This window comes from Heptranchias perlo, unplaced genomic scaffold (genome assembly GCF_035084215.1).
Source record: "Heptranchias perlo isolate sHepPer1 unplaced genomic scaffold, sHepPer1.hap1 HAP1_SCAFFOLD_201, whole genome shotgun sequence".
NCBI classification, from domain to species: Eukaryota; Metazoa; Chordata; class Chondrichthyes; order Hexanchiformes; family Hexanchidae; genus Heptranchias; species Heptranchias perlo.
In genome coordinates, this window is record NW_027139217.1 from 363,351 (window position 1) to 386,503 (window position 23,153).

General features: G+C 57.5%; 1 protein-coding gene and 1 long non-coding RNA gene across 2 annotated transcripts; both read right to left on the minus strand.

Annotated features, from left to right (window-relative positions):
* Window positions 1–3,435: 3,435 nt before the first annotated feature.
* On the minus strand, window positions 3,436–6,702 carry LOC137310044 (uncharacterized). Its single transcript, XR_010960043.1, has 2 exons — window positions 6,665–6,702; window positions 3,436–4,086 (listed from the first exon to the last, which is right to left on the minus strand). It is a non-coding gene; the product is annotated as an uncharacterized lncRNA (long non-coding RNA).
* A 1,335-nt stretch (window positions 6,703–8,037) lies between these two features.
* LOC137310043 (major histocompatibility complex class I-related gene protein-like) lies at window positions 8,038–22,860 on the minus strand. Its single transcript, XM_067978007.1, has 5 exons — window positions 21,451–22,860; window positions 19,096–19,356; window positions 10,628–10,900; window positions 9,493–9,768; window positions 8,038–8,715 (listed from the first exon to the last, which is right to left on the minus strand). The coding sequence occupies exons 1-5, from the start codon at window positions 21,497–21,499 to the stop codon at window positions 8,579–8,581; spliced, it is 996 nt and encodes a 331-aa protein (XP_067834108.1). The 5' UTR covers window positions 21,500–22,860; the 3' UTR covers window positions 8,038–8,578.
* Between the last annotated feature and the right edge of the window lie 293 nt (window positions 22,861–23,153).

The window sequence follows — 23,153 nt, forward strand, 5'->3', positions numbered from 1 at the left end:
CATGTACGAGCTGGAGAGTAGGCCCAGACTGTCCATATACGAGCTGGAGAGTAGGCCCAGACTGTCCATGTACGAGCTGGAGAGCAGGCCCAGACTGTCCATGTACGAGCTGGAGAGCAGGCCCAGACTGTCCAGAGACGAGCTGGAGAGCAGGCCCAGACTGTCCATGTACGAGCTGGAGAGCAGGCCCAGACTGTCCATATACGAGCTGGAGAGTAGGCCCAGACTGTCCATATACGAGCTGGAGAGTAGGCCCAGACTGTCCATGTACGAGCTGGAGAGTAGGCCCAGACTGTCCATGTACGAGCTGGAGAGCAGGCCCAGACTGTCCAGAGACGAGCTGGAGAGCAGGCCCAGACTGTCCATGTACGAGCTGGAGAGCAGGCCCAGACTGTCCAGAGACGAGCTGGAGAGCAGGCCCAGACTGTCCAGAGACGAGCTGGAGAGCAGGCCCAGACTGTCCATGTACGAGCTGGAGAGCAGGCCCAGACTGTCCATATACGAACAGGAGAGCAGGCCCAGACTGTCCATATACTAACAGGAGAGCAGGCCCAGACTGTCCATATACTAACAGGAGAGCAGGCCCAGACTGTCCATATACGAGCTGGAGAGCAGGCCCAGACTGTCCAGAGACGAGCTGGAGAGCTGGCCCAGACTGTCCATATACTAACAGGAGAGCTGGCCCAGACTGTCCATATACTAACAGGAGAGCTGGCCCAGACTGTCCATATACTAACAGGAGAGCAGGCCCAGACTGGGGTCTTTACTCACAGAGGTTGAGAGAATCCTCAATCCCGGGGGCCTTTCTCTGCCACTCAATGACCAGTGTCCCACCATAGATATTCCATTGAGATTGGAGCGTAGAGAACAGCACCCACTCACCGACAGGAAGGGGGAGCAACAGGAAGGAGTGTTTGAACAATTAGTTCCTTGTCCTGGATTTGGTGTTTATATTTATGGTGAAGAGGGGAAGGCAAATGAATCTGGAGTGAAGCAAGAATCAGATAGTGGGAGTAAGGAGGGTGGTGAGGATTGAGGGAGTGTGGGTGGAGTAAGGAGGGTGGTGAGGATTGAGGGAGTGTGGGTGGAGTAAGGAGGGTGGTGAGGATTGAGGGAGTGTGGGTGGAGGAAGGAGGGTGGTGAGGATTGAGGGAGTGTGGGTGGGAGTAAGGAGGGTGGTGAGGATTGAGGGAGTATGGGTGGAGTAAGGAGGGTGGTGAGGATTGAGGGAGTGTGGGTGGGAGTAAGGAGGATGGTGGGGATTGAGGGAGTGTGGGTGGAGTAAGGAGGGTGGTGAGGATTGAGGGAGTGTGTGTGGAGTAAGTAGGGTGGTGAGGATTGAGGGAGTGTGGGTGGGAGTAAGGAGGGTGGTGAGGATTGAGGGAGTGTGGGTGGGAGTAAGGAGGGTGGTGAGGATTGAGGGAGTGTGGGTGGGAGTAAGGAGGGTGGTGAGGATTGAGGGAGTGTGGGTGGGAGTGAGGAGGGTGGTGTGGATTGAGGGAGTGTGGGTGGGAGTGAGGAGGGTGGTGTGGATTGAGGGAGTGTGGGTGGAGTAAGGAGGGTGGTGAGGATTGAGGGAGTGTGTGTGGAGTAAGGAGGGTGGTGAGGATTGAGGGAGTGTGGGTGGGAGTAAGGAGGGTGGTGAGGATTGAGGGAGTGTGTGTGGAGTAAGGAGGGTGGTGAGGATTGAGGGAGTGTGGGTGGAGTAAGGAGGGTGGTGAGGATTGAGGGAGTGTGGGTGGAGTAAGGAGGATGGAGAGGATTGAGGGAGTGTGGGTGGGAGTAAGGAGGGTGGTGAGGATTGAGGGAGTGTGGGTGGAGTAAGGAAGGTGGTGAGGATTGAGGGAGTGTGGGTGGGAGTAAGGAGGGTGGTGAGGATTGAGGGAGTGTGGGTGGAGTAAGGAAGGTGGTGAGGATTGAGGGAGTGTGTGTGGAGTGAGGAGGGTGGTGAGGATTGAGGGAGTGTGGGTGGAGTAAGGAGGGTGGTGAGGATTGAGGGAGTGTGGGTGGGAGTAAGGAGGGTGGTGAGGATTGAGGGAGTGTGGGTGGGAGTAAGGAGGGTGGTGAGGATTGAGGGAGTGTGGGTGGAGTAAGGAGGGTGGTGAGGATTGAGGGAGTGTGGGTGGGAGTAAGGAGGGTGGTGAGGATTGAGGGAGTGTGTGTGGAGTAAGGAGGGTGGTGAGGATTGAGGGAGTGTGGGTGGAGTAAGGAGGGTGGTGAGGATTGAGGGAGTGTGGGTGGGAGTAAGGAGGGTGGTGAGGATTGAGGGAGTGTGGGTGGGAGTAAGGAGGGTGGTGAGGATTGAGGGAGTGTGGGTGGAGTAAGGAGGGTGGTGAGGATTGAGGGAGTGTGGGTGGGAGTAAGGAGGGTGGTGAGGATTGAGGGAGTGTGTGTGGAGTAAGGAGGGTGGTGAGGATTGAGGGAGTGTGGGTGGGAGTAAGGAGGGTGGTGAGGATTGAGGGAGTGTGGGTGGAGTAAGGAGGGTGGTGAGGATTGAGGGAGTGTGTGTGGAGTGAGGAGGGTGGTGAGGATTGAGGGAGTGTGGGTGGGAGTAAGGAGGGTGGTGAGGATTGAGGGAGTGTGTGTGGAGTAAGGAGGATGGTGAGGATTGAGGGAGTGTGGGTGGGAGTAAGGAGGGTGGTGAGGATTGAGGGAGTGTGGGTGGAGTAAGGAAGGTGGTGAGGATTGAGGGAGTGTGGGTGGAGTAAGGAGGGTGGTGAGGATTGAGGGAGTGTGAGTGGGAGTAAGGAGGGTGGTGAGGATTGAGGGAGTGTGGGTGGGAGTAAGGAGGGTGGTGAGGATTGAGGGAGTGTGGGTGGGAGTAAGGAGGATGGTGAGGATTGAGGGAGTGTGGGTGGAGTAAGGAGGGTGGTGAGGATTGAGGGAGTGTGTGTGGAGTGAGGAGGGAACCCGACGTCCCTGACGTCGGGTTCCCACTTCCACGATGGTCAGTCTCCGGAGTCTCCCTCACAAACAAACACATTCTCTCTCTCTGGCACAAAGTCTGCAATGCTTCAGTTTTAACTCCAAGTCTGTCTTTTCGAATGATGCTGTCTTCTCAAAGTTGCTGGAGTGGTTGGTTTCATCCCCTGATTGGCTCTGTTCCAAGGGGTGAGGTAGCATCACTCATACCCCTTTTCTAAATAAGGCCTGGTGTCTCATCACCGTTCCTTTGTCCCTCGAAGAAGCGGAACGAATTCAAACCGGTTCTGGCCAGTTCAGACCAGTGACTGAACTCCAGGTCACCTCAGTTCAAAAGGTCAGTGTCTTTGTCAGCAATTCGAATTAAACTCAATCGGTTTCTGCAGCCTCTGGCCAACAAGGGGGGGTCAGGGTAATGGTTTAAGAGTCACCCCCTGATCTAGTTGTTCCCGGTGTCCCTGGTACTCTCTGTTCCAGGGTCTGGTCCTGGACAGAGTGAACACACAGCTGCAGTTTGGAGAGCGAGAGCTTTTATTATTCCACAGGTATAAATTGAAGCCAGTAAGTAGAGTGGTGCAGAGTGCAATCCCAAACATTTCCATTGCCCACCCTAGTCCCACACAGCAGGCCAGTAACAGCCTGGCTGGGTTCAGAGACCTGAAGCTGCTCCTTCCCTTTAACAAACCGCAGTCCCAGGGAGACACAGGGCCCACTTCAGACACCAATCAATACGGGCGGGAAGAACAGAAACTTCAACTGAGCAGAGAATCAAAACATTTCACCCTTGCCGAGGGGAAGAGGTTGGAGACGGAGTCACTGATCTGGGACTAATCAGCGGCCCGCTGACCTCTCCCTGAATCAGTTTAATGAACATTTCCCATCGACAGGAACACAGGCAACGACTGCAATTAAAAACATCTCATTTAACATTCAATGGCAAAACACACAACTGGAGATTTCGATCAAATCACCAAGAAAAAAAGCCAAAAATCATCTCAATGATGGAAACATTACAGAATACAGTAAAAAAAAACAGCGAGAGCAGCCAGTGACAATCAATCAAAACTAATTGCGATTAACAATCCCCGATCGTTTCTCAATCAATCCTCCCAGCGACACCGAACATCCAGATTCTGGATCCAATCAACTTCACTCAGGATCAGCCTGGGGAATGGAACAGAGACAGATTCACAGGGAGGCTCACACCCAGTACAGGAGGTGGGACTGAGAGAGATTGATATAGAAACTCCGTTCCCCAGACCCCCGACTCCATCCCTCTCCCTGGCCACTGTCTGAGGCTGAACCAGACCGTTCACAACCTTGGGGTCCTATTTGACCCTGAGATGAGCTTCTGACCCCATATCCGCTCCATCACCAAGACCGCCTACTTCCCCCTCCGTAACATCGCCCGTCTCCGCCCCTCCCTCAGCTCATCTGCTGCTGAAACCCTCATCCGTGCCTCTGTTACCTCCAGACTGGACTATTCCAATGCTCTCCTGGCCGGCCTCCCATCTTCCACCCTCCATAAACTTGAACTCATCCAAAACTCTGCTCCCGTATCCCAACTCTCACCAAGTCCCGTTCTCCCAGCACCCCCTGTGCTCGCTGACCTGCACTGGCTCCCGGTCCGGGAACGCCTCGATTTTAAAATTCTCATCCTTGTTTTCAAATCCCTCCATGGCCCTCGCCCCCTCCCTATCTCTGTAACCTCCTCCAGCCCTACAACCCTCCGAGATCTCTGCGTTCCTCCAATTCTGGCCTCTTGTCCACCCCCACTCCCTTCACCCCACCATTGGTGGCCGTTCCAGGTGCCACGGGACAGGCCCCCTACAGACACAAGTAAAGATTGCAGCAATGTGAGTGAACACGGCCAGCCCAGCCCAGGACACAATCCTTCCCATCAAACCTCTCCAGGAGCACCAGATCTCAGAGAAGACCGAGTGTTCCAGCATAGTGTCACAAGGTACACTGCACAATGGGTCAGTCTAAGGCCCAGGGTCCGAGGTGAGGTATAATCCCCATCCTCAAATCCTCAGCACAACCAGCTCCCCCTCTCAAGGTGACAGATTCCATCCTCCAGTATATTAAACAGCTGCAGGGTCTCACTGAGCAGCTGACGGGACCCAGAAGTTTGTTGCTCACCAGTCCTGGTTTCGAAACCTCCAGTTCTCCCTGTTTAAATTAATTCATTCCACTGCTGCCAGGAATATTAACCTCCACAACCCAGCCAGACGTCTGGAATTCCCTCCTCACTCCCCCAACATATTCACTTAAAGCCTCGGCCTGACGATGGCCCAGAACGATTGGACCTTCAGTTTGTTAGCTGAAGGGAAGTGGATGCTGCAGCAGCTCAGGCACCTTTAATAGAACAAGAGGTCACCAGGTGATTCCTGGGGTCAGAGAGAAGCTTTACTCTCTCCCTGACCTCACCTGGGCCTGATTCACACTGATGATGGGTTCAAAAAAACTCTTCCTTCCCACAAAAAAAGCTCGTATTGCCAGATCTGCGATGTATTAAACCCCAGTTGATCAATGGTGGACCGTGACTGTCAAAGGAATTCCACTTCACCCCTGGGGGTTGTGGGCTGGAAATTGGGCCGTGTCGCGCACGTTGTTTCAGCGTGACACGGCCTCCTGAAGTGACAAGATGGCGCCTTGGCTGCGCACGCACGTTTCCAGCGTGACGTGTGCCGGACGCCACCTTGGTATAGGTATTAGCGCAGGCGCAAATATCGAACGCCGGCAGCATTTAAAGTAAGGAGAAAATGGATCCAATCAGCGTGGGATTTAGTAGTGCGCAACCTTAATTCAATCTGTTAACGTAACTCAGCAGTTTTTAAACATAGGGACGGGACCTGCATCTGTGTTTTACGTGTGTGAAGTCTGAGAGAGGCAGAGAGAGATGCACGCAGAGAGAGAGAGAGGCGCACGCAGAGAGAGAGGCGCACGCAGAGAGAGAGAGAGAGAGGGAGAGATGCACGCAGAGAGAGAGGCGCACGCAGAGAGAGAGAGAGAGGGAGAGATGCACGCAGCGAGAGGGGCACGCAGAGAGAGAGGGGCACGCAGAGAGAGAGACACGCAGAGAGAGAGGCACGCAGAGAGAGAGGGGCACGCAGAGAGAGAGACACGCAGAGAGAGAGGCACGCAGAGAGAGAGGGGCACGCAGAGAGAGAGGGGCACGCAGAGAGAGAGACACGCAGAGAGAGAGACACGCAGAGAGAGAGGGGCACGCAGAGAGAGAGAGACACGCAGAGAGAGAGGGGCACGCAGAGAGAGAGGGGCACGCAGAGAGAGAGGCACGCAGAGAGAGAGACACGCAGAGAGAGAGGGGCACGCAGAGAGAGAGGGGCACGCAGAGAGAGAGACACGCAGAGAGAGAGGGGCACGCAGAGAGAGAGGCGCACGCAGAGAGAGAGACACGCAGAGAGAGAGGGGCACGCAGAGAGAGAGGCGCACGCAGAGAGAGAGGCAGACAGAGAGAGAGAGAGAGAGGCCTGCAGAGAGAGAGAGAGAGAGGCCCACAGAGAGAGAGAGAGAGAGGCCCACAGAGAGAGAGCGAGTGCCACGCAGTGGGGGGGGGGGGGGAGAGAGAGAGAGAGACAGAGAGAGAGAGGGACACACACACACACATAGATAAAGATGCACAGAGAGACACACACAGAGACGCACACAGACAGAGACACACACAGACAGACAGAGACACCCACAGACACACCCACCCTTGCACTATTTGCACACTTACGATTTGCTGGGCTGTAACCAGATTTTTTCTCTCCTCCGACAAGAGACAGAAACAGACGGAACTTCAGTTACAAACAGCTCCTCGATCAGCACAGCCCCTCGCCGACACAAACTTACTCCAGAAACAGGGGCAATGACCAGATTTCCCTGTGGGCACTCACAGGAGGCTCACTGAGAAACAGGCATCGGACAATATCCTCTCTTCACCCGGTCCCTTCACTCCCCAATCAGGCCCAGTCCCTTCACTCCCTGTACGGGGCCCCGGTCCCTTCACTCCCCGTACGGGGCCCCGGTCCCTTCACTCCCTGTACGGGGCCCCGGTCCCTTCACTCCCCGTACGGGGCCCCGGTCCCTTCACTCCCCGTACGGGGCCCCGGTCCCTTCACTCCCTGTACGGGGCCCCGGTCCCTTCACTCCCCAATCAGGCCCAGTCCCTTCACTCCCCGTACGGGGCCCCGGTCCCTTCACTCCCTGTACGGGGCCCCGGTCCCTTCACTCCCTGTACGGGGCCCCGGTCCCTTCACTCCCCGTACGGGGCCCCGGTCCCTTCACTCCCCGTACGGGGCCCCGGTCCCTTCACTCCCTGTACGGGGCCCCGGTCCCTTCACTCCCCGTACGGGGCCCCGGTCCCCTTCACTCCCTGTATGGGCCCCGGTCCCTTCACTCCCGGTACGGGGCCCCGGTCCCTTCACTCCCTGTACGGGGCCCCGGTCCCTTCACTCCCCGTACGGGGCCCCGGTCCCTTCACTCCCTGTACGGGGCCCCGGTCCCTTCACTCCCTGTACGGGGCCCCGGTCCCTTCACTCCCCGTACGGGGCCCCGGTCCCTTCACTCCCCGTACGGGGCCCCGGTCCCTTCACTCCCCGTACGGGGCCCCGGTCCCTTCACTCCCCAATCAGGCCCAGTCCCTTCACTCCCCGTACGGGGCCCCGGTCCCTTCACTCCCCGTACGGGGCCCCGGTCCCTTCACTCCCCGTACGGGGCCCCGGTCCCTTCACTCCCCGTACGGGGCCCCGGTCCCTTCACTCCCCGTACGGGGCCCCGGTCCCTTCACTCCCCGTACGGGGCCCCGGTCCCTTCACTCCCCGTACGGGCCCCGGTCCCTTCACTCCCCGTACGGGGCCCCGGTCCCTTCACTCCCCGTACGGGGCCCCGGTCCCTTCACTCCCCGTACGGGGCCCCGGTCCCTTCACTCCCCCGTACGGGGCCCCGGTCCCTTCACTCCCCGTACGGGGCCCCGGTCCCTTCACTCCCGGTACGGGGCCCCGGTCCCTTCACTCCCCGTACGGGGCCCCGGTCCCTTCACTCCCCGTACGGGGCCCCGGTCCCTTCACTCCATGTACGGGGCCCCGGTCCCTTCACTCCCCGTACGGGGCCCCGGTCCCTTCACTCCCCGTACGGGGCCCCGGTCCCTTCACTCCCCGTACGGGGCCCCGGTCCCTTCACTCCCCGTACGGGGCCCCGGTCCCTTCACTCCCGGTACGGGGCCCCGGTCCCTTCACTCCCCGTACGGGGCCCCGGTCCCTTCACTCCCGGTACGGGGCCCCGGTCCCTTCACTCCCCGTACGGGGCCCCGGTCCCTTCACTCCCCGTACGGGGCCCCGGTCCCTTCACTCCCTGTACGGGGCCCCGGTCCCTTCACTCCCTGTACGGGGCCCCGGTCCCTTCACTCCCCGTACGGGGCCCCGGTCCCTTCACTCCCCGTACGGGGCCCCGGTCCCTTCACTCCCCGTACGGGGCCCCGGTCCCTTCACTCCCCGTACGGGGCCCCGGTCCCTTCACTCCCTGTACGGGTCCCTGTCCATCACTGGACTGTGTCGGAGTTTCCCACATGTCTATGGGAAGTCTCTAATGTTCTGCCATTTGTGCTGTAACATTTGAACCTGCTCATCCCCGTGTGGGACAGATCCTGTCCTCATTTCCTACCTCTCTTCTTCCAGACAACGGCACCAATGACGAGAGCAATCAGGACGACGGCAGCAAGAACAATTCCAACAATTAAACCCAGATTCGGTCCCTCTGAAGATCCCGGAGTCACTCGGAACGTCCCATCTGTGGGGGGAATAAGGAGGAGGAGAGAAATGAATAACGACAGTCGCTGCTGATTAGGAAGTAATGAGACCAAAGCTGTGCCTGAGACTGAGTTCGATTCGAGTCTGCGATGTGATGGGCAGTCTGATCAGAGCAAGTTGGAGGTTAGAAAGTTCAGCGTGGCTTTGATTCCACTCCTGGGAAGCACTTTGGGACGTTTCTCTCCATTAAAGGCACTTTATAAATACAAGTTGTTGCTTGTCTGCAGATATTGGAATTACCCATCAGTCCAAAGTCATTACGAGTCCCCTCCACAAGTGAGGAATCCCCAGCACAGTCTCAGAGTCGGCTGGTGGAAGTATAGTGATGGGTGATACGGTCTTTCTATGGAAGGTTGAGGAGTTCAATGGACTAACGGCCTCCTTCACCTGACACACAGATCCCAGCCAGTCAATAACTCAGTGTAACCCAGATATATGGTGCTGCTCATTATAGACAGGCAGGTTTGGAAATCTCTTGTATTTCTGAATAAAATTTCCCCGTCACAGGTATAGAGGGTATAATTTCAAAGTTTGCAGCTGACATGAAACTTGGAAATGTAGTAAACAATGTGGAGGATAGTAACAGAGTTCAGGAGGACACAGACAGACTGGTGAAATGGGCAGACACATGGCAGATGGAATTTAACACAGAGAAGTGTGAAGTGATGTATTTTGGAAGGAAGAATGAGGAGAGGCGATAGAAACATCTTTAATCCTCAGCCTCAGACTCTCCCCCTGCACTCACTGATCCTCTTACCCCAGTCTCGGGTCTCCACTCCTGCTTTGCTGCTGTGATCCACCTGACAGGAGTAGGTGGCTCCGTCCTCGGGCCCGATCTCAACCCATCTCTTGATCTGGTAGGTGCCATCGTGGTTGGGCAGGATGCCAGTGGAATCAGTGTCTGAGATCGGCCGTCCATTTCTCAGGAGGGTGAGTTCGATATCTCGAGGGTAAAACCCCGTGACCAGGCAGGAGAGTTGGGCCGGTTTAGTGTCTGAGGCCTTGTCCACAGAAAGAAACACTTGGGGAGTAACTGAGAGTAAAACAGATCAGAGCCGAGTCAGTGTGAGACAGGGAACGGGACAAACCCCTTTAAACTGGGGATTAGACCCCAGGGAACGGTACAAACCCCTTTAAACTGGGGATTAGACCCCAGGGAACGGGACAAACCCCTTTAAACTGGGGATTAGACCCCAGGGAACGGGACAAACCCCTTTAAACTGGGGATTAGACCCCAGGGAACGGGACAAACCCCTTTAAACTGGGGATTAGACCCCATTCCCCCCCTCACTCACCGACTCTCACTCCCCCCTTCACTCACCGACTCTCAGTCCCCCCCTCACTCACCGACTCTCACTCCCCCCTCACTCACCGACTCTCACTCCCCCCCTCACTCACCGACTCTCACTCCCCCCCTCACTCACTGACTCTCACTCCCCCCCTCACTCACCGACTCTCAGTTCCCCCCCTCACTCACCGACTCTCACTCCCCCCCTCACTCACCGACTCTCACTCCCCCCTCACTCACCGACTCTCACTCCCCCCCTCACTCACCGACTCTCACTCCTCCCCTCACTCACCGACTCTCACTCCCCCCTCACTCACCGACTCTCACTCCCCCCCTCACTCACCGACTCTCACTCCCCCCCTCACTCACTGACTCTCACTCCCCCCCTCACTCACCGACTCTCAGTTCCCCCCCTCACTCACCGACTCTCACTCCCCCCCTCACTCACCGACTCTCAGTTCCCCCCCTCACTCACCGACTCTCACTCCCCCCTCACTCACCGACTCTCAGTTCCCCCCCTCACTCACCGACTCTCACTCCCCCCCTCACTCACCGTCTCTCACTCCCCCCTCACTCATCGACTCTCACTCCCCCCCTCACTCACCGGCCCTCAGTTCCCTCTTTCCGTACTCCAGGTATTTCCTCAGCCACTTGATGCACTCCTCCTCCAGGTACACCTTCAGCTGCTGGTTCCAGGCCCTGTCCTGGTCCCACTTGTTCTTGGTGATCTCTCCCCACTGTACCGGTGTTACCCACACCATCTGATCCTTATCGAAGTTGATGAAATCCTCCCCGTCCCAGGCGTACTGGATGATCCCTCTCGTGGTCCCATCATCCCCCAGATCACAGCCGGTCATCATCTGGAACGTGTGGATTCCTGTCAATCAAATGTGTTTAGTTAATTAGTTCGCTCGATTAAACAGTTGAAATACAGGGGCCTGTGAGAGCCACCGGCACTGAGTGCAGCCGGCACGGAGTGGACCAACCTGGGAGTTTGGTCAGTGAGGGGAGGAGGTGCTCCTTTGCTTTGCCTCGCTTCTCTCAACGTTTTCTTCAGAGTGACGGCGGAGCTGAGCAGCAGCAGACCGAGAATGGGGATAACTCGGAGCGCAGCAGGAGGCGGGAGCACAGGAATCGGCATCGGAGCGCAAATAAAGGCCGAGGCTCAAGGGCCTACACTCACTCGGAGTGCAAATAAAGGTCGAGGCTCGAGGGCCTACACTCACTCGGAGCGCAAATAAAGGCCGAGGCTCGAGGGCCTACACTCACTCGGAGCGCAAATAAAGGCCGAGGCTCGAGGGCCTACACTCACTCGGAGCGCAAATAAAGGCCGAGGCTCGAGGGCCTACACTCACTCGGAGCGCAGCAGGAGGTGGGAGCAGACCCGGTGGGAACTGAGAGGCGGAGAGGGAACCCGGAGGGAGGGGACATGGGGGGGAGCGGGTAGGAGACCAAGGGGAGGGGGGAGGAGACCCGAGGGGAGGGGGGAGGGGACCCAGGGGGAGGGGGAGGAGACCCGGGGGGGAGGGGGAGGGGATCCGGGGAGAGGGGGAGGGGACCCAGGGGGAGGGGGGAGGGAACCCGGGGGAGCGGACCCAGGGGAGGGGGAGGGGACCCGGGGGGAGGGGACCTGGGGGGAGTGGGGAGGGAACCCGGGGGAGGGGACCGAGGGGAGGGGGAGGGGACCTGGGGGGAGGGGACATGGGGGGGAGCGGGGAGGGGACCCGGGGGGAGGTGGGAGGGGGGAGGGGACCCGGTGGGAAGTGGGAACGGGAAGTGAGAAGCGGAGAGAGGACCCGGGGGGAGGGGGAAGGGGACCTGGGGGGAGGGGTCCCGGGGGGAGGGGGGTGAGGGGACCCGGGAGGAGGGGGTGGGGGGAGGCGGAGGGGTCCCGGGGGGAGGGGGCGGGGGAGGGGTCCCGGGGGGAGGGGGAAGGGGGAGGGGACCTGGGCGGAGGGGGAGGGGACCCGGGGGGAGGGGTCCCGGGGGAGGGGGAGGGGCCCCGGGGGAGGGGTCCTGGGGGAGGGGTCCTGGGGGGAGGGGTCCCAGGGGGTGGGGGGAGGGGTCCCCTGGGGATGGGCCATGGGGGGAGGGGTCCCGGGGGAGGGGGAGGGGTCCCGGGGGGAGGGGTCCCGGGGGGAGGGGAGGGGTCCCGGGGGGAGGGGGTGGGGTCCCTGGGGGAGGGGGAGGTGTCCAGGGGGAGGGGGAGGGGACCCGGGGGGAGGGGAGGGGTCCCGGGGGGAGGGGGTGGGGTCCCTGGGGGAGGGGGAGGTGTCCAGGGGGAGGGGGAGGGGACCCGGGGGGAGGGGACCCGGGGGGAGGGGGCCCGGGGCGAAGGGGAGGGGACCCGGGGGGAGGGGGAGGAGACCCGGGGGGAGGGGTAGGGGACCCGGGGGGAGGGGTCCCGGGGGGTGGGGTCCCGGGGGAGGCGGAGGGGTCCCCGGGGGAGGGAGAGGAGTCCCGGGGGGAGGGGGAGGGATCCCGGGGGAGGGGGAGGGGCCCCAGGGGGAGGGGGAGGGGCCCTGACGGTCCAATAGAAACCGAGGAAAATGACAAAAACCAGGAGTGAGGTGACAGGGGAGCAGGTCGGTGATTGGCTGGTTCGTGTCACAGCTGCTTTTTTCCCTCTGATTTGGGGAATTGAATAAAATTAAAGTAAAAGCCGGGAGGGGAAAAAGAAAACTTCACCTCGTTTATTGACTCGAGTAATGAAACGATCAATAACCGGTTTTAAGGCTTGATTTGCTTGAGTTTAGTGAATAATCTAAACAATGAGGCCCAGCAGGACAGCTCAGGCCCGTGGAACGCACGGCCTGGACCATGTGGGAACTCCAGGACGCCTCCCGTCTCCTGGACTGACACGGGTGCAGGAAGTGTCGTCAGCAGGAGGAGCTCGAGCTCCGGGTTTCGGACCTTGACCAACAGCTGGAGTCACTGCGGTGCATCCGCGAGGCTGAGAGCTCCGTGGACAGCACATTTCAGGAGGTGGTCAACCCGCAGCTTAAGAGAGTGCAGGCAGAGAGGGACTGGGTGACCGCCAGACAAGGAGGACCAGGCAGGTAGTACAGGAGTCCTCTGAGGGCATCTCCCTCTCTAATCATGAATACTGGTGAGGGAGAGGGTTCCTCTGGGGAGTGCAGCCAAAGCCAAGACCAGAGCACCACGGGTGGCTCGGCTGTACGGGGGCGGGGGGAGGAGACAGGTCGGGAGAGCAATTGTGATCGGGGATTCTATAGTTCGGGGAACAGACGGGCGTTTCTGCGGCCGCAGGCATGATTCCAGGATGGTTTGTTGCCTCCCTGGTGCCAGGGTCAAGGATGTCACTGAGCGACTGCAGAACATTCTGGAGGGGAAGGGTGAACAGCCAGAGGTCGTGGTCCATATCAGGACCAATGACATGGGTAGAAACAGAGATGCAGGCAGAGTTTAAGGTGTTTTTGTGACTGGAAGGCTGTTTCCAGTGGGGTTCCACAGGGCTCAGTACTCGGTCCCTTGCTTTTTGTGATATATATTAATGATTTGGACTTAAATGTAGGGAACCTGATTGAGAAGTTTGCAGATAACACAAAAATTGTCCGTGTGGTTGATAGTGAGGAGGAAAGCTGTAGACTGCAGGAAGATATCAATGGACTGGTCAGGTGGGCAGAAAAGTGGGAAATGGAATTCAATCCAGAGAAGTGTGAGGTAATGCATTTGGGGAGAGCAAACAAGGCAAGGGAGCACACAATAAATGGGAGGATACTGAGAGGTATAGAGGAACAGAGGGACCTTGGAGTGCATGTCCATAGATCCCTGAAGGTAGCAGGACAGGTAGATAAGGTGGTTAAAAAGGCATACGGGATACTTTCCTTTATTAGCTGAGGCATAGAATATAAGAGCAGGGAGGTTATGCTGGAACTGTATAAAACACTGGTTAGACCACAGCTTGAGTACTGTGCACAGTTCTGGTCACCACAGTACAGGAAAGATGTGATTGCACTCGAGAGGGTACAAAGGAGATTTACGAGGATGTTGCCAGGGCTGGAGAATTTTAGCGATGAGGAAAGATTGGACAGGCTGGGGTTGTTCTCTTTGGAATAGAGGAGGCTGAGGGGAGATTTAATTGAGGTATATATTCCCCCCCCGTGTCGAGAGACACGGGAGGGGGATTCGAGGGAAACGGGGGGGAACAGAGAGACAAGGGTGGGGGCGGATTAGAGAGACATGGGGGGGGAATAAAGAGACACGGCGGGGGAATAGAGTGACACGGGGGGTGAATAGAGAGAGAAGGTGGGGAATAGAGAGAGAATGTGGGGGGGGGAATAGAGAGAGAAGGTGGGGAATAGAGAGACACGGGGAGGGGGAATAGAGAGACACGGGGGGGAGTAGAGAGACACGGGGGGAATAGAGAGACACGGGGGGGGAATAGAGAGACACGGGGGGGGAATAGAGAGACACGGGGGGGAATAGAGAGACACGGGGGGGGAATAGAGAGACACGCGGGGAACAGAGAGACACGGGGGGGAATAGAGAGACACGGGGGGGGGGATAGAGAGACACGGGGGGGAATAGAGAGACACGGGGGGGGAATAGAGAGACACGGGGGGGGAATAGAGAGACACGGGGGGGAATAGAGAGACACGGGGGGGAATAGAGAGACACGGGGGGAATAGAGAGACACGGGGGGGGAATAGAGAGACACGGGGGGGGAATAGAGAGACACGGGGGGGGAATAGAGAGACATGGGGGGGAATAGAGAGACACGGGGGGGGAATAGAGAGACACGGGGGGGGGAATAGAGAGACACGGGGGGGGAATAGAGAGACACGGGGGGGGGATAGAGAGACACGGGGGGGAATAGAGAGACACGGGGGGGGAATAGAGAGACACGGGGGGGAATAGAGAGACACGGGGGGGAATAGAGAGACACGGGGGGGGGAATAGAGAGACACGGGGGGGAATAGAGAGACACGGGGGGGAATAGAGAGACACGGGGGGGAATAGAGAGACACGGGGGGGGAATAGAGAGACACGGGGGGGGAATAGAGAGACACGGGGGGGGAATAGAGAGACATGGGGGGAATAGAGAGACACGGGGGGGGAATAGAGAGACACGGGGGGGGGAATAGAGAGACACGGGGGGGGAATAGAGAGACACGGGGGGAACAGAGAGACACGGGGGGGAATAGAGAGACACGGGGGGGGAATAGAGAGACACGGGGGGGGAATAGAGAGACACGGGGTGGGGGGGGGAATAGAGAGACGCGGGGGGGAATAGAGAGACACGGGGGGGAATAGAGAGACACGGGGGGGGGAATAGAGAGACACGGGGGGGGAATAGAGAGACACGATGGGGAATAGAGAGACACGGGGGGGAATAGAGAGACACGGGGGGGAATAGAGAGACACGGGGGGGGGGAATAGAGAGACACGGGGGGGGGAATAGAGAGACACGGGGGGGGAATAGAGAGACACGGTGGGGAATAGAGAGACACGGTGGGGAATAGAGAGACACGGGGGGAATAGAGAGACACGGGGGGGGAATAGAGAGACACGGGGGGGGGGAATAGAGAGACACGGGGGGGGGGAAATAGAGAGACACGGGGGGGAAGTAGAGAGACACGGGGGGGAAATAGAGAGACACGGGGGGGGATAGAGAGACACGGGGGGGGAACAGAGAGACGCGGGGGTGGGGGAATAGACAGACACAGGGGGGAATAGAGAGACACGGAGGGTGGAATAGAGATACACGGTGGGGTGGGGAATAGCGAGACATGGAGCGGGGAATAGAGAGACACGGGGGAAATAGAGAGACACGGGGGGGAATAGAGAGACATGGGGGGGAATAGAGAGACACGGGGGGGAATAGAGAGACACGGGGGGGAATAGAGAGACACGGGGGGGAATAGAGAGACACGGGGGGGGGAATAGAGAGACACGGGGGGGGGGGGAAATAGAGAGACACGGGGGGGAATAGAGAGACACGGGGGGGAATAGAGAGACACGGGGGGGAATAGAGAGACACGGGGGGGGAATAGAGAGACACGGGGGGGGAATAGAGAGACATGGGGGGGAATAGAGAGACACGGGGGGGAATAGAGAGACATGGAGCGGGGAATAGAGAGACACGGGGGGGGAATAGAGAGACACGGGGGAAATAGAGAGACACGGGGGGGAATAGAGAGACACGGGGGGGAATAGAGAGACACGGGGGGGAATAGAGAGACACGGGGGGGAATAGAGAGACATGGAGCGGGGAATAGAGAGACACGGGGGGGGAATAGAGAGACACGGGGGAAATAGAGAGACACGGGGGGGAATAGAGAGACATGGAGCGGGGAATAGAGAGACACGGGGGGGGGGATAGAGAGACACGGGGGGGAATAGAGAGACACGGGGGGGGAATAGAGAGACATGGGGGGGGATAGAGAGACACGGGGGGGAATAGAGAGACACGGGGGGGGATAGAGAGACACGGGGGGGAATAGAGAGACACGGGGGGGGAATAGAGAGACATGGAGCGGGGAATAGAGAGACACGGGGGGGGGGATAGAGAGACACGGGGGGGAATAGAGAGACACGGGGGGGGAATAGAGAGACATGGGGGGGGATAGAGAGACACGGGGGGGGGGGATAGAGAGACACGGGGGGGAATAGAGAGACACGGGGGGGGAATAGAGAGACACGGGGGGGGATAGAGAGACACGGGGGGGAATAGAGAGACACGGGGGGGGAATAGAGAGACACGGGGGGGGAATAGAGAGACACGGGGGGGGAATAGAGAGACACGGGGGGGGGAATAGAGAGACACGGGGGGGGATAGAGAGACACGGGGGGGAATAGAGAGACACGGTGGGGAATAGAGAGACACGGGGGGGGGATAGAGAGACACGGGGGGGAATAGAGAGACACGGGGGGGAATAGAGAGACACGGGGGGGAATAGAGAGACACGGGGGGGGATAGAGAGACACGGGGGGGAATAGAGAGACACGGTGGGGAATAGAGAGACACGGGGGGGGGATAGAGAGACACGGGGGGGAATAGAGAGACACGGGGGGGAATAGAGAGACACGGGGGGGAATAGAGAGACACGGTGGGGAATAGAGAGACACGGGGGGGGGATAGAGAGACACGGGGGGGGGGAATAGAGAGACACGGGGGGGGGGGGGGAATAGAGAGACACGGGGGGGGGAATAGAGAGACATGGAGCGGGGAATAGAGAGACATGGGGGGGAATAGAGAGACACGGGGGAAATAGAGAGACACGGGGGGGAATAGAGAGACATGGGGGAAATAGAGAGACACGGGGGGGAATTGAGAGACACGGGGTGGTGAATAGAGAGACATGGGGGAAATAGAGAGACACGGGGGGGGTATTGAGTGACACGGGGAGGGGGGGAATAGAGAGACATGGGGAGGGGGGAGTAGAGAGACACGGGGAGGGGGGGAGTAGAGAGACACGGGGAGGGGGGGAGTAGAGAGACACGGGGAGGGGGGGAGTAGAGAGACACGGGGGGTGGGAATAGAGAGACACGGGGGGCGGGAATAGAGAGACACGGGGGGGAATAGAGAGACACGGGGGGGAATAGAGAGACACGGGGGGGAATAGAGAGACACGGGGGGGAATAGAGAGACACGGGGGGAGAATAGAGAGACACGGGGGGAGAATAGAGAGACACGGGGGGAATAGAGAGACAGGGGGAATAGGAGGAATGGGGGGCAATAGAGAGACACGGGGAGGGGGGGAGTAGAGAGACACGGGGAGGGGGGGAGTAGAGAGACACGGGGAGGGGGGGAGTAGAGAGACACGGGGAGGGGGGAATAGAGAGACACGGGGGGCGGGAATAGAGAGACACAGGGCGGGAATAGAGAGACACGGGGGGCAATAGAGAGACACGGGGGGGAATAGAGAGACACGGGGGGGAATAGAGAGACACGGGGGGGAATAGAGAGACACGGGGGGGGGAATAGAGAGACACGGGGGGGGAATAGAGAGACACGGGGGGGGAATAGAGAGACACGGGGGGAATAGAGAGACACGGGGGGCGGAATAGAGAGACACGGGGGGGGGGAATAGAGAGACACGGGGGGGAATAGAGAGACCCGGGGGGAATAGAGAGACACGGGGGGGAATAGAGGGACACGGGGGGGGGGGAATAGAGAGACACGGGGGGGAATAGAGATACACGGCGGGAATAGAGAGACACGGGGGGAATAGAGAGACAGGGGGAATAGGAGGAATGGGGGGCAATAGAGAGACACGGGGAGGAAATCTAGGCACAGGGGAATAGAGGGATTCGGGAAATAGAGAGATTGGGGGAACAGAGGGATTGGGGGAATAGAGGGACAGGGGAAATAGAGGGATTGGGGGAGGGAATAAAGAGCCCCCTGTTGAAACTTAACACTATACCAATGCACTAACACACTCAGACCAGTACCACAAAGGGAAAAGTTTTACTTTGATTGACTTGGATACAAGGGAAGCTGTATTCTGAACAACGGTCAGAACAACCTCTTCACTGAACAAAGGAAAACAGTTCACATTTATACAGTTTAATTAGTGATGTCCACCTGTCATAGAATATGGGCGTACATGTACATTCTTTATTGGTTCAGGTAGTTGATCAATCAAGTAGTGAGCCTGCCTCCTCTGGACGTCCATAGCTCATTCCTGTTTTGGCATGTAGGCCTCGTAGGCCTGAGCACATTATCCTCCCTACATTCTTGAGCTGGTTATCAGTTGGGCTGAAGTCAGTCTCAAGGCCACACGGCCTCTCAAGAAACTGTATTCTCATTATATTTTATAGTCAGCAATACCCTTATCTGCTCGGGGGGCCAGACAGTACTCAGCACCTGCACAGCCAATTTAATTATCAACATACAAAGGCTTAAACGTAATTACACAATTGTGTCTTTCTGTGTGTGTGTGCTGTTGCTACCCCATTATGTGAGCCAAAGAAAGGGGAATAGAGGGACAGGGGAAATAGAGGGATTGGGGGACGGAATAAAGAGCCCCCTCCCCGCTTCTGCCTGCCCCCTTCTCCCTGACCCCCCAGGAAGAGCTCGAGTGCAGTGGGAGGTAGAGGACTCACCAACTGTCTGATTGGTCTGGGACATGAGGATCTGAACATAATGCTTCATGCAATCATAATTTTCTCGCACCAGCTGTTTCTTCCGCTCCCAGTACTCGGGCCCCTCCCTCTCCTCCATCCAGGACCGCCGTGGGATCAACTCATTCCGATCGCTGTCGTACATCACAAACTGGGCCTCGTCCACGTACCCGACAGCAACAAACTCCGGCAGACCAGGGATCGGGGTCATTGCGGTAAGAAAATACCGGAGAGAGTGAGAGCCTGAAACACAGAGAGAGAGAGATCAGGGCATGAACCCCAAAACACCAAACCCAGAGAGAGAGAGATCAGGGCATGAACCCCAAAACACCAACCCCAGAGAGAGAGAGATCAGGGCATGAACCCCAAAACACCAAACCCAGAGAGAGAGAGAGATCAGGGCATGAACCCCAAAACACCAACCCCAGAGAGAGAGATCAGGGCATGAACCCCAAAATACCAACCCCAGAGAGAGAGAGATCAGGGCATGAACCCCAAAACACCAACCCCAGAGAGAGAGAGATCAGGGCATGAACCCCAAAACACCAACCCCAGAGAGAGAGAGATCAGGGCATGAACCCCAAAACACCAAACAGAGAGCGAGAGAGATCAGGGCATGAACCCCAAAACACCAACTCCAGAGAGAGAGAGATCAGGCCATTAACCCTAAAAACCTGACACAATGGAGTCCTTGTAAATAAACTCCAACCCACCCACTAACAGGGACTGAGGGAGAGGGGCCTGGGGTAACACACCCACTGACAGACTGAGGGAGAGGGGCCTGGGGTAACACACCCCCTGACAGACTGAGGGAGAGGGGCCTGGGGTAACACACCCCCTGATAGACTGAGGGAGAGGGGCCTGGGGTAACACACCCACTGACAGACTGAGGGAGAGGGGCCTGGGTTTGCTGACGACATTAAATTAGGAGGGACAGGAAATAGTGTAGACGGGAGCAGGGAGTTGTGAAGGGACAGAGACAGATTAAGTGAGTGGGCAAAACTGTGGCAAATGGAGTTCAACGTGGGAAAGTGTGAGGTCATCGACTTTAGACCTAAGAAAGATAAATCAGAGTATTTTCTACACGGTGAGAAACTAGGAACTGGAGAGGAACAGAGAGATTTGGGAGTCCAAGTACAGAAATCATTAAAAGCCAGTGGAGATACAAAAAGGATTGGGAAAGGCTAATGGAACATTGGCCTTTATCTCGGGGGCTGGAATACAAAGGGGAGGAAGTTATGTTCCAGCTGTGCAGAGCTCTGGTCAGACCACATCTGGAGACCGTGTTCAGTTCTGGGCACCGCACCTCAGGAAGGATAGATTGGCCTTGGAGGGGGTGCAGCCCAGATTCACCAGAATGATCCCGGGGCTAAAAGGGTTAAATTACGAGGACAGGTTGTACAGACTAGGCTTGTATTCCCTCGAGTTTAGAAGATTGAGGGGTGATCTGATCGAGGGTGTTTAAAATGTTAAAAGGATTTGATAGGGTAGATACGGAGAAACTACTTCGTCTAGTCGGGGAGACAAGAACAAGAGGACGGAATCTTCAAATTCGAGCCAGGCCGTTCAGGGGTGAAACCAGGAAGCATTTCTACACACAAAGGGTGGTGGGAATCTGGAACTCTCTCCCCCAAAAGGCTGAGCATTCTGGGGGTTCGTTGGAGCTTTCAAAACTGAGATTGATCGATTTTTGTTGGGTCAGGACATCAAGGGATATGGAGCAAAGGGGGAAAATGGAGTTGAGGTACAGATCAGCCTTGATCCAATTGAATGGAGGAACAGGCTCGAGGGGCTGAATGGTCTTCTCCTGTTCCTCTCTCTCTCTCTCTCTCTCTCCAATACCTAGCCTGGCACTGAGCCCCTCTCAGACCCCATTACCCACTGACCGAGGGTTAATGCCCCAATACCCAGCCTGGCACTGAGCCCCTCTCAGACCCCATTACCCACTGACCGAGGGTTAATGCCCCAATACCCAGCCTGGCACTGAGTCCCTCTCAGACCCCATTACTCACTGACCGAGGGTTAATGCCCCAATACCCAGCCTGGCACTGAGCCCCTCTCAGACTCCATTACCCACTGACCGAGGGTTAATGCCCCAATACCCAGCCTGGCACTGAGCCCCTCTCAGACCCCATTACCCACTGACCGAGGGTTAATGCCCCAATACCCAGCCTGGCACTGAGCCCCTCTCAGACCCCATTACCCACTGACCGAGGGTTAATGCCCCAATACCCAGCCTGGCACTGAGCCCCTCTCAGACCCCATTACCCACTGACCGAGGGTTAATGCCCCAATACCCAGCCTGGCACTGAGCCCCTCTCAGACCCCATTACTCACCTGCAGAGACCCCTCCACACAGAACGACCAGAACTATCAGTCCAATCATTGCTGCTTCCCTCGACAGGCTGGGATGAGCAGTTTGTGGGAAATCCTTTTCCAGGAGACGGTCTCCTCTGTCCCTGTGCTAACACTGTACCTCCTGGTCTCTCCCTCTCTCTGTCCCTGTGCTAACACTGTACCTCCTGGTCTCTCTCCCTCTCTCTGTCCCTGTGCTAACACTGTACCTCCTGGTCTCTCCCTCTCTCTGTCCCTGTGCTGACACTGTACCTCCTGGTCTCTCCCTCTCTCTGTCCCTGTGCTAACACTGTACCTCCTGGTCTCTCCCTCTCTCTGTCCCTGTGCTAACACTGTACCTCCTGGTCTCTCTCTCCCTCTGTCCCTGTGCTAACACTGTACCTCCTGGTCTCTCCCTCTCTCTGTCCCTGTGCTAACACTGTACCTCCTGGTCTCTCTCCCTCTCTCTGTCCCTGTGCTAACACTGTACCTCCTGGTCTCTCCCTCTCTCTGTCCCTGTGCTAACACTGTACCTCCTGGTCTCTCCCTCTCTCTGTCCCTGTGCTAACACTGTACCTCCTGGTCTCTCCCTCTCTCTGTCCCTGTGCTGACACTGTACCTCCTGGTCTCTCCCTCTCTCTGTCCCTGTGCTAACACTGTACCTCCTGGTCTCTCCCTCTCTCTGTCCCTGTGCTAACACTGTACCTCCTGGTCTCTCCCTCTCTCTGTCCCTGTGCTAACACTGTACCTCCTGGTCTCTCCCTCTCTCTGTCCCTGTGCTAACACTGTACCTCCTGGTCTCTCTCTCCCTCTGTCCCTGTGCTAACACTGTACCTCCTGGTCTCTCCCTCTCTCTGTCCCTGTGCTAACACTGTACCTCCTGGTCTCTCTCCCTCTCTCTGTCCCTGTGCTAACACTGTACCTCCTGGTCTCTCCCTCTCTCTGTCCCTGTGCTAACACTGTACCTCCTGGTCTCTCCCTCTCTCTGTCCCTGTGCTAACACTGTACCTCCTGGTCTCTCCCTCTCTCTGTCCCTGTGCTGACACTGTACCTCCTGGTCTCTCCCTCTCTCTGTCCCTGTGCTAACACTGTACCTCCTGGTCTCTCCCTCTCTCTGTCCCTGTGCTAACACTGTACCTCCTGGTCTCTCCCTCTCTCTGTCCCTGTGCTAACACTGTACCTCCTGGTCTCTCCCTCTCTCTGTCCCTGTGCTAACACTGTACCTCCTGGTCTCTCTCTCCCTCTGTCCCTGTGCTAACACTGTACCTCCTGGTCTCTCCCTCTCTCTGTCCCTGTGCTAACACTGTACCTCCTGGTCTCTCTCCCTCTCTCTGTCCCTGTGCTAACACTGTACCTCCTGGTCTCTCCCTCTCTCTGTCCCTGTGCTAACACTGTACCTCCTGGTCTCTCTCCCTCTCTCTGTCCCTGTGCTGATTGTATTAAACCAGGAGATGTCCCTGGTCACTCAGTCACCTCCTCACTGATTGGATTAAACCAGTAGATGTTCTTGTCACTCAGTCACCTCCTCACTGATTGGATTAAACCAGTAGATGTCCCTGGTCACTCAGACACCTCCTCACTGATTGGATTAAACCAGTAGATGTCCCTGGTCACTCAGTCACCTCCTCACTGATTGGATTAAACCAGTAGATGTCCCTGGTCACTCAGTCACCTCCTCACTGATTGGATTAAACCAGGAGATGTCC

What these genes read in the sequence shown, in the direction of transcription:
- LOC137310043 (XM_067978007.1), bottom strand. Translation starts at nt 21,499, where the DNA reads ATGATTGGACTGATAGTTCTGGTCGTTCTGTGTGGAGGGGTCTCTGCA. An exon ending in CCAGACCAATCAGACAGTTG is followed by an intron (nt 10,901 to 19,095) that starts GTGAGTCCTCTA and finishes TTTGATTGACAG; the next exon opens with GAATCCACACGTTCCAGATG. An exon ending in AGTGGAGACCCGAGACTGGG is followed by an intron (nt 8,716 to 9,492) that starts GTAAGAGGATCA and finishes TTCCCCCCACAG; the next exon opens with ATGGGACGTTCCGAGTGACT.